Source organism: Manis javanica, chromosome 1 (genome assembly GCF_040802235.1).
Source record: "Manis javanica isolate MJ-LG chromosome 1, MJ_LKY, whole genome shotgun sequence".
Lineage (NCBI taxonomy): Eukaryota > Metazoa > Chordata > Mammalia > Pholidota > Manidae > Manis > Manis javanica.
The window spans coordinates 89,276,389-89,286,293 of NC_133156.1; the positions used below are offsets into that span (position 1 = coordinate 89,276,389).

The following is a 9,905-nucleotide window of genomic DNA, read 5'->3' on the forward strand; positions in this document are numbered from 1 at the left end:
GCATAATAATGAAGCAAAACTGAAGAAACAAAATGGCAGCAGACTCAGAGACTCCACGAATGAACTAGTGGTTACCAAAGGGGAGGGGTGTGGGAGGGAGGCTGCGGAGGGAGGGAGAAGGGGATTGAGGAGTATTATGTTTAGTACACATGGTTGGGCTATCACAGGGAAAACAGTGTAGCCCAGAGAAGGCACATAGTGGATCTGTGGCATCTTACTACACTGATGGACAGTGACTGCATTGGGGTATGGGTGGGGACTTGATAATATGGGTAAATGTAGTAACTGCATTGTTTTTTCATGTGAAACCTTCATAAGAGTGTGTATCAATCATACCTTAATAAAAAATTTTAAATAAATAAATAAATAAAATGGTAAAAAAATAAAAAAGAGTGTAAGGATATGAGTGATGTTGAACTGAGAGAAGAAAACCTGAAGCCCTGGGATAAAATGCTTTGTTATGAGATCCAACACTTATTCATTCAACAATCACTTCTTAAGCACCTACTGTGTGCCAGACACTGTGTTCTAGCTGCTGGAGATACAGCAGAGAAGAGAAGCAAAGGCTTCTGCACCACTAAGTGGTGGCGAATAAACAATGAATAAACAAAAAGCTACCATTTCACAAAGAGCAATGTGAAACAGTGAATCATGTGATAGTGAAAGATGTGGAGAGAGCCCATGAGGCAGGGTGGCTAAAGAAGGCCTCTTTATGAAAGTGACACGTGCACTGAAACCTGAGGAGTGGACTTGGGTAAGAAGCACTCCAGGGAGAGAAACGAGCAAGTGCAAAGACCTGGATGCAGGAACAGGCTTAACATGCTGGAGAAGAAAGAAACCAGCATGGCTGGAATGTAGGAAACATAGCAGAATGGGGAGATGATATGAGAGAGGCAAGTAGGTCAGACAGCACCTTGAAAGCTGTGATAAAGAAGCAAAGAGGTTAAGTATCTTGTCTTAAGTCACACAGCTAGTAAGTGGCAGACCCAGGATGATAATCTAGGTCTTTTTAATCTTATCAGGTATTTTTATATTATAATCTGGTTTATGCCCACAGTGGTGCTGGATGAAGAGGGGATTCACTGAAGCCCTCCTGGAGATTCCAAAACTCTAAGAAGAGACAAAGAAGACTCTCTTCTTATTCTCTCTTGCAGGAAAAAAAAAAGACAAAAAGCCTAGATATAAAACTTCAAAGTGCACCATGTTAAATTCAGTGCAGTTTGTCTTTTAAAAGAAGATCTGAATTTTATAGATATTATGGCAAATACATATTGAACATTTACCATATGAGTCCATAGAGTATGTAGAGAGAAGTTATTTTAGTGTTTGACCTCATGAAAATTCAATCACACTGGAGTACCTAATGTCTATTTTTAAACCTAAGGTCTACTCTCCCTATTACACTTCAGGAAACTTAATATAGCTAAGACACTGGTTAGGATTAGCTACTACATAGGTTATCTGGGACTTTTATGCTTTACTTTTAAAATTAGAAGTAATTAAAATCATTTTTAAAAAGTAAATTTATACTCAAAAAAAAGAAGGAAACTGGCTAATAAAGACCAGATGTGTCTACACGTGTGTGTGTGTGCATTTATATATAAAATCCTGAGATAAGCCCTGAGCAATGAGTGTTTCAGCACTGGCTTTGCCATTAGGCTAGGGTTGGAATCTTGGCATGCTTACTAGCTGTCCGATGTTAGGTAGATTATTCAATACTGCTAAGCCTCCATCTTCTCTACCACAAATGGAGATGGAAACAACACCTGTGTCACAGAGATATTTGTAGGAATAACTCAAAATAAAAGTGACAGTGCTTGGAATAGACCAGGTATTCCTTGAGTAAGTGTTGGTTTCTCTTCCTTCCTCTGGGTCTCTGTTCACTCATCAGAAACATTAGCAGATCAGGGAGATGATAGTAAGGTCCCTTCTAGGATAAGCGTCAGCAGCAGCCAGACTTCCTTGCCGGACTTGGACTGCAGGATAGTGTAACCTGTTGCTGTAGGTAGAGAAGTGATAGCAAGATGGGCCAGAGACTGACAGAAAACTTCCAGGGGAGTGAGCAAGAAGGCTTCAGGGACTAGGACTTGAAGGGCCAGTAGACCCCTACCTCAGCTCTCCAGGCTCTCCAGGCCTAACATCGGACAGCTGGTCTTCTAATTCCATTTACCAATGCACTCATTTTAATTAGTTACTCATAAGATTATTTATTTAATGTCTGCCCTCTCCAGAGACTAAACTCCAAAGAACAGGAACTCTTTTTTGTTCACTCACTCTATGTTTACATTGCATCACTTGCAGTAGGCCCTTAATACATATTTGCTGAATTAAAGAGCCTCTTGTCTAATGGTAGATACAACTCTGAAATTGGAAGTGTCATGAGTTTAGCTGAGTTACTCTATGGTATTGCTGCCTTGGCATCCATTTTGTTTGACCAAGTGGCCTACAGGGCCTTAAACTGACACTAGATCCCTATGCAAGTGCATGCCCTAGACAATACTCTGCAGTCATAAGTGATTGTATTCCTGATGTGACTCCCTCACCAGGCCTTGTGATCAACAGTAGCCCCCACATCAAGTGTCTTTCCCCTTATGTGCCCCTTAGATAAGACCTCTGCGGAGCTTACCAAAACCCTGCTCACTTTGGTTTGAATTGACTGAGCCTTAGCCAGGGATCCCCAAAGCACCCCACCCATAGACCCAGATAAAAATACGTGTCCCAGCTCCTCTCTCTCTGCCTGCACTCTGCCTTGATCTCCCTGTGTGACCCCTCGAGGTATGCTGTATACTTCTTCCAGGATTGTCAGCCTGCAGCTCACTGACCAGGACCCTATGCTCTACTTAACAAATGTTAATTTAACAAAGTCATAACAGGAGGAAATTAATTTTATTTACAAATCAACAATGATAAGTACCCTAGTGAAATCAGCCATTAAGAGGAAATTTGTGGGGATGTAAATTTCTGTTTAGCATATGGATTTTTTTTTTGAGAGGCATACCTAAACTAAGACAACATAGTAACGGCTCCACAAGAGGGCTTCGAACATTAAGTTTGGTAGACTGAACTGTAGCATCAATTAATCTTCCCACATATTTTAGACTTTATCAGATTAGGATGTGGAATTTTGGAACTGAATATACTCCAGCTGTTTTAACAGAGGACTTTTCTCTGGGCAAAAAGCAAAGCCTATTCTTATCCTTCCATCTATGACCTGGCTGAAGGGTCAGTCTAGGGGAAGCTTTCCGACAGGTCACAGAAGGTAGGGATGATGACTGCAGACATCCTAACTGAATAATCTCTCAATACTTATCACTGTGCCCTCCACGCTACATGTTTCCAGAGTCACCAGACATTGTCAGTCCTTGGTAAGTGAATGGTCAACAACCAATGAAATTCTACCTAATCTAACAGGTTCATCATCCCAACTAAATTTGCTTCCCACAGGAGTCTGGGTGACTATTCATTCACTTGCTCATCCAGGGAATATGACACATTTTTTAAACAAAATTCTATCAGTCAATATGTCCTCCACTTGAGTAGGTTTGCTGTTTTTTAAAAAAATCCAACTGTTGCTGCATTCTGCTATATTGAGTCAAAGTCTTACCAAGGTCATGTAATATTCATGCAGCCAACACTTAAATATCTCTTCAATTTCTGGCTCCAAGCACTGTGTTTTATCCTCTCTCCTCCCTCAGTCTCTGGCATCCCAAACAGTCACCCCTCCCATCTCAGCTCTTTCCACTGACCTCAAAAGAGGGCCTGGCTCGGATAACACCCTTGTCAAAACACCTAGGTAAGCACAGCAGTGAGACATCATATAAATAGATAGAAGGAAACAGAGTGCTCTGTACTGATAACAAAAAACATTTACAAACTCCCTTCACCTTCCCAAAGGTTTGTTTCCTACAATGTTTGGTTAAATGTAAATGTCACTAATAAGCTTAATTCTTTCAGCTTAGACCTATTATTTATACAGGCACAGACCAAGCAGCAACTGAAGGTGATTTTTAAGTTTCCTCTGTGCTTAAACAGGGAAATTAAAATTGACCAACAGAAAATGATCCAAAACAAAAATACTAAAAAAAAGTCTAAAGGATTTGTGAGAAAGACTAAAAGAACCAGGCTTCACTGGTTTACAGTCAAAAAAATACAAAAATAGTGAGTGCCTATTTACCTATTTCTCTTCACGCAAGAGACCACCAATTTGAAAAGTCAGCACAGTGTTTGGCACACAGTAGGTCTTCCATAAATATTAGTTGAATAAATATATGAGCATCTACTATGTAATGGAATTCTGCAATCACTGTGTTTCTTTCTTTTTTTTAAACCTGAATAGTATGGTAGACAGAACACAGCTTCCTATTTCACTCAGAATAAAATATTAAGTCCTTACCACACCCTACAAAGTCCTACATCATCTGCAACCCAGCTACCTCTTAGGCTCATTTCCCACCACGCCCCCACCCCCTTTCTATTCTGCTCCAGCAATCTGACCTTGTGCTCCTCAAACAAGTCACAAATTCTGGCCTCAGCACCCTCACACTAGCTCTTCCCTTTGCCTACAACACCCATTCCTTCAGTCTCTGCTCAAATGTCACCTCATCAGAGAGCCTTTCCTCAGCACCTCATCCAAAACAGCATAACCCTTATGCTGCTGTCTTTGTCCTCCTATCACTTATTGCTGCCTGAGATATTACATATTTCTTTGTTCCTCCAAACTGCAAAGTCACTCCCAGGAGGGCAGAGACGTTGCTATTTTGTTCACTGCTGTATTTTTTGTGTCTAGAAAGAGTCTGACACATTTCAGGAGTTCAATAAATAGTTGGTGAGTGAATAAATTAATGGATATTAGGTTGGAGGCTAAAGACCTGGAATCTAATCCCAGTTCTACCACTAAAAAGTTGTGTGATTTTGGATGAATGTCCCCTGACTCTTTCTGAATCTGTAAAAAGGATTGGTTGGGAAAAGGTGTTTCTAAGGCCTCTCCCCTCTCTACAATCCTATTGGTTTTATAGAGCTATTTACATATAATTTTTATATGTTTAAGCAACATAAAAATCTTTTTTTGATATTCACAAACTAGGAGACTTCTGGGCACTTCATAGTGTATGATTAAGACCCTACTCCAAAGGCTCGTGATGAAGCCTTCCCCAATTTTTCCAGGCAGGATGGATCCCAGGACTTTCTCCCTCTATCAAGGTACTTCATACAGACTTTTTCTTCCTTAACTCTCTTATAACAGTTAATGATATAATTATGCTTTTCTGTTTCCCCACCTAGAATGTGAACACCTTGAAGACAGTAATGCATTCTTTGTAATTTCTGTATGCAAGCACCTTGCATGGTCCATGGCAATTAGTAAGCATTCCATGAATGTTTAGTGAATGAATGAATACAGAAAAGCCAAAGTGGAAATAGGATCATTACTTACACTGAAAACTAAGACCATCACTCATTCCTCATTGATGAATGGTAGACAGAAGGTAAAGCTTTACTGCCACTGATGATTCATCTGAAGGGACATAAGAAACTGAAACCTACTGGGAACCCACTAAAGGCCAAGCACTCTTACCCATGTTCACATAGTTTATTTAGTCCTATAACAACCTTACGAATTAGGAATTATTTTTACATATGAGAAAATTGGGGCCCAGAGAGGATATGGGATTTCCCTATGACAGAATGGCTAAAAGGACACTCAGGCCTCTTCATGCCATATATTATATTCATATCAATGACTGATACTTCAGAAGGGTGGTTCTCTGATGCAGTATAAGTACTGGCATGTGTAACGGTGAGCATTCCTGCACCAGAAAAACATTTTTACAATTGGGGGGATTATTTCCCTGATTCAGAAAGGTGGCTATAGATAACTCCCTATATATATTCTTGAAAAGGTAAAGAAAAGATTTATAAGCAGATTACACTTTGTGCCTTTTGAATTTTTAGAGTAAAGCTTATTTTTTCTGATAATAAACTACCTATTCATTATAGAAAAATTAAAAAATACAGATAAATATAAAAAATAATTTAGTCAACCATTATTCCATCACTCAGACAACTACTATTAACCTTTTTTAATCTTACGGTTAATAAAGGTTATCATAAATTTTATTATGTTTTTTATTATGGTAACCTTTATTAAGCTTTTAAGCCTTTTCCAATACATATTTTATTTTATAGAGAGATCATTCTAAATTATACAATGTATGTTTTTTCAGGTTCATTAGATACATGGTTCTATATTGTTAGAAATCATAAGTAGCATTTTAATAATGGTTTAATAGCACATCAAATAGATGCAATAATACATCTATGCATTTTATGTGCCTCACAATTCTTTTAAAAAGTCACTTTGTAATTCAACTTCTTGAAATGGTTTTCTCCACTGAGAAGTGCTGACAACTCTTCCATTCAAGAAGGGGGAAAAACTCCCTTCACTATTATTCAAAGAAATGAAGTCTTCCCTTTTGCTCTAACAACTAAGTAGAAGCTAGTTAGAGCCATTCAAGTTGCACCTACAATTTGGAAGGGTTTCTGCTCCAAAGGAAAGGAGGTGGTGAAGCCTAGCTGTGGCTTGGAGGAAACAGACCTGGGCTCATATCCTGGTTCTTACACTGACTTGCCTATACCCTCAGGAAATTATACAAACCTCAGTTTCCTCATCTTTAATGGCACAGTCACCTCATAATATTGCCAGGAAGGTTAAAAATGAGAAAACATAAGTAAACATTTAGCACAGATACTGGCACAGAATAGACCCTATTTTAAAGTCAAACTTTGGTAGAAGAGCCAAGAGGAAAGGGTGAAGAATGAGGAGACATTCTTATCTCCCATCCTTTAGAGAATATTCCAGGGTCTCACCTTTAATCTCAGATGAAAAAAGAACTTTAGGGCATATTTGTAAACTCACAACAAAATGGTATATTTGTGACACTTTGAGGTAGGAGGAATTCAGGGGCTCCCAGTTCCCCTCGCAGTTTCTCCCACTGCCATCTCCCTTCCCCTTGCCCCCCGGACCCCTCCCCAAAACCCTGCTGTGGTTCAATCCTTAGACAACTCCTTTATTTTCACTATTGCCTCTCTGATCTAAGCCTTTCTACACCCAACCTTCTAATCTGCCCATAGGCCTAATTTTCCAGTAACACAAGTCTGTTCTTCTAAATCCTGTTCAGTTTACTGATTTCTTGCTACCCATCAAATCCAAAGTTTAAAAAATGTGATGGTTTTCAAGGTCTTCATCACCACCTTCCCATTCCCACATGCTCCCCTCCACTTTACCCATTCTGACCCTTGCCCTAGTGTCCATCTAACCATCTTAGTCAGTGCAGGCCACAGTTTACTGCAAATAAAACATATTTATCTAAAGATCTTGACCTTTGTCAAAAAGCAATGTAATCCAAAAGTGGTGCTTTGGATCACTGTTAGCTGCTCACATTTTGGAGTATATGAGTTTTCAGATTCTCTGGAAGAGGGGACAAATTTGGTTGGGCAAGGATTTGAGGATCCCAGACACCATTAAAGAAAAAAGGTTAGAAAGTCTAGGACTGACAGTTTTCCTTCTCAGTATGGACCAGAATCACAGGTCCCTACTCGCTATTCCATTTCCACAGGTGCTTTCTCTTCTGCTTTTCCTTTCTGCCTCTCATGCCCATTCTCAAAGGCCCAGGTTATGGCCCCTTCATCTCAAGGCAGTCATAGATCTACACACTCTCTTCCGACCTTCCACAGTACCCATGGTCTGTCTGCCCTCGCTTCTCATTTATTTAGCACATAGTCTCATGCTCCTCAGATTGCTCTCTAACTTTTTCCGTAAAGTCCTTGACGGCAGGAACTGTGCCTGCTTCCCACTTGGCACTTCCTTGGTAAACATGTGACTGGTATCTCAGACTTCTTATCTGACTGGCCATTCACCCTAATCAATGCCACTCCGTGAGCTTTTTCAACTTCAGCCCTGCTGTCTTTGGTTGGGCAGCACTTTAACTCAAGGTAAGATGAGTATTCTGAAATGCTGCACATCCATCTGTCACCTACAAAGCCTTTCTACTGATATTAATAGATTGAGTAAGAGACATCACTGACTGACAAAACACAAGACCAAAAAAAATCCCATACTAAAAAAGAACAGCAACAGCCAAACCCCATACTCAGTGAGAGTAGAAACAAGTCAAAATAGAGAGGAGATGGTTCTTGTTATTTTCATGTTGGGGTCTACATGAAGGGAAGGAGGGAGGGAAGGAGATGGAAGTGAAGGAAGACCATATAGTATTACCTACAATTGTATTCACATTCATTGAAACGCTAATATTTGGGGTCAGGATTCTTCCCCAAAAAGCAGGATTTTAAGAACAGGGTTATTGAAACCCACGCTTCTTTTCTCCAAAGAATTTATGGGCTTCGTATCAAAATGAAGCCTGCTTATAGCAACCTAGCCCAGATTAGGTATCCAAGAGCCCGCCAGCCATCTGAAGGTTCCAGAGCGGCCTTCTACGCCTCCACCCACACCCGCTTCTCCTCTAATTCGGGCTTTCAAGATTGCTCCTGTGCCTTGATCCAAACGTAAGCGTTTCAGAGTATTTCTACAGCTAGGCAGGGCCCTAAGTAAATCTCGATATAAACAAGACCAGCCAGTCACAAGGAGCGGGGCTGGCGGGGCGGGAGAGACTTGGCGGCTGCAGGCGGGCCTGTCACTCCAGCTGACAGAAAGCACCTTCACCTTCAAGTTCTTCGCCCAGGCAGCGCCCTAGAGAGAAAGTGCTTATTAGCTCGAGGGAACGAACTCCAGCGCTTATAAAGGAGAGGGAGCGCCAAGCTCCCGGCGAAGCACCTGCCCCGCGGGGCCGCGTCCCCGGCTGCGGCCCGGGCGGAGGCGCGCGCTACCTGGTGTCCGGCTCCCCCTCCGACTCCGCCGCCGTGTCGTCCTCCTCGTCTTCCTCCTCCTCGGTCTCCAGCCCTCGGGTCGCCCCCTCCGGGTCGGAGCCGAGGGCGCTCTCCGCCGCGTGGTCGCTGTCGCTGCTCGCCATCGCGCCTGCGGGGCCGGAGCCGGGCCGCCCCTCCGCGCCGGGTGTTCTCCCTCTGACTGCGCCGCGGCCCGGCCCGGCGGGGCGCCTCGGGTTCGCGGCCGGGGGGCGGGCGAGCCCCGTGCCTTTAAATAGAAGGCGTCAAGAAGTTGCGCCAGAGCATCTGGGGCCTGGGCTCCGCTTCTCCTCTTCCCGGCTCGTCTGCCAACCTCCCCGACCCCTCCCCGCCCCCGGCTTAGGCAGATGCCGGCGGGCCTTTTGGGCGACGAGCAGTCACCATCCAAGGGGCGCGGGCTCCGGCTGCCCCAGGGAGTCGAAAGGACGAAGGGCACCGGCCCCGCCTCGTTCCTGCAGAGCAGGTTCGGCAGGCTTTAGGTTTCCAGCGGGGCTATTTGAGGGGCCCTTAATCCCGACCAAAATAACTACTCCTTACTGAGCAGAGCCCTTACCAGTTGAGGAATTCTGCTAAGGGTCTCGCTTTCCTTATTCCCTCACAACTCTGCTATGGTAGAAGGATTAACTGCAATGCTTTTATAGAGGAAAAAACAAGACTCAGAAAAGCTTGGGTAGCTAACTTGCTCAAGGCCTCAAGGCTATTAAGGTGACCCAATGGGAAAACAAAGCTCCACGTGTCCGACTATAAAGCCCAATTTTGAACCATAGTATTCGCTTCCTTTATATTTTTAAATCATTAATTTGTGATTGTCTTCCTGTGGCTCTTGAATTGTGCCACCAGAAATTTTTTCTCCATTCATGTCTTAAACCTTGAAGAGGAATAATTTTTCCACAATAGCCAGAGACTGTTTTGTCTGAAAGTCAACCCAAAGGTCCCAGACCTTTGGTTGGATGTCATGCCCATGCTTAAAAACCCTCAGTGGGTTCCCA

The 9,905-nt window shown here is 42.6% G+C and overlaps 1 protein-coding gene across 3 annotated transcripts in view; it reads right to left on the minus strand.

Moving 5' to 3' along the window:
* The window catches only part of CMYA5 (cardiomyopathy associated 5), a 101,322-nt gene extending 91,417 nt beyond the window's left edge, over positions 1-9,905 (minus strand). Inside the window, exon 1 of one of the 3 annotated variants that reach the window (XR_012130398.1) lies at positions 8,881-9,880. Coding sequence is in view for 1 of the 3 variants with exons in the window: in XM_036999990.2 (XP_036855885.2) it covers positions 8,881-9,023 (143 nt within the window). In the remaining 2 variants the exon portion in view is untranslated. Of the gene's footprint in view, positions 1-8,880 lie in introns of all 3 variants that reach the window. The other 2 variants (XR_012130403.1, XM_036999990.2) reach the window with 2 other exon arrangements.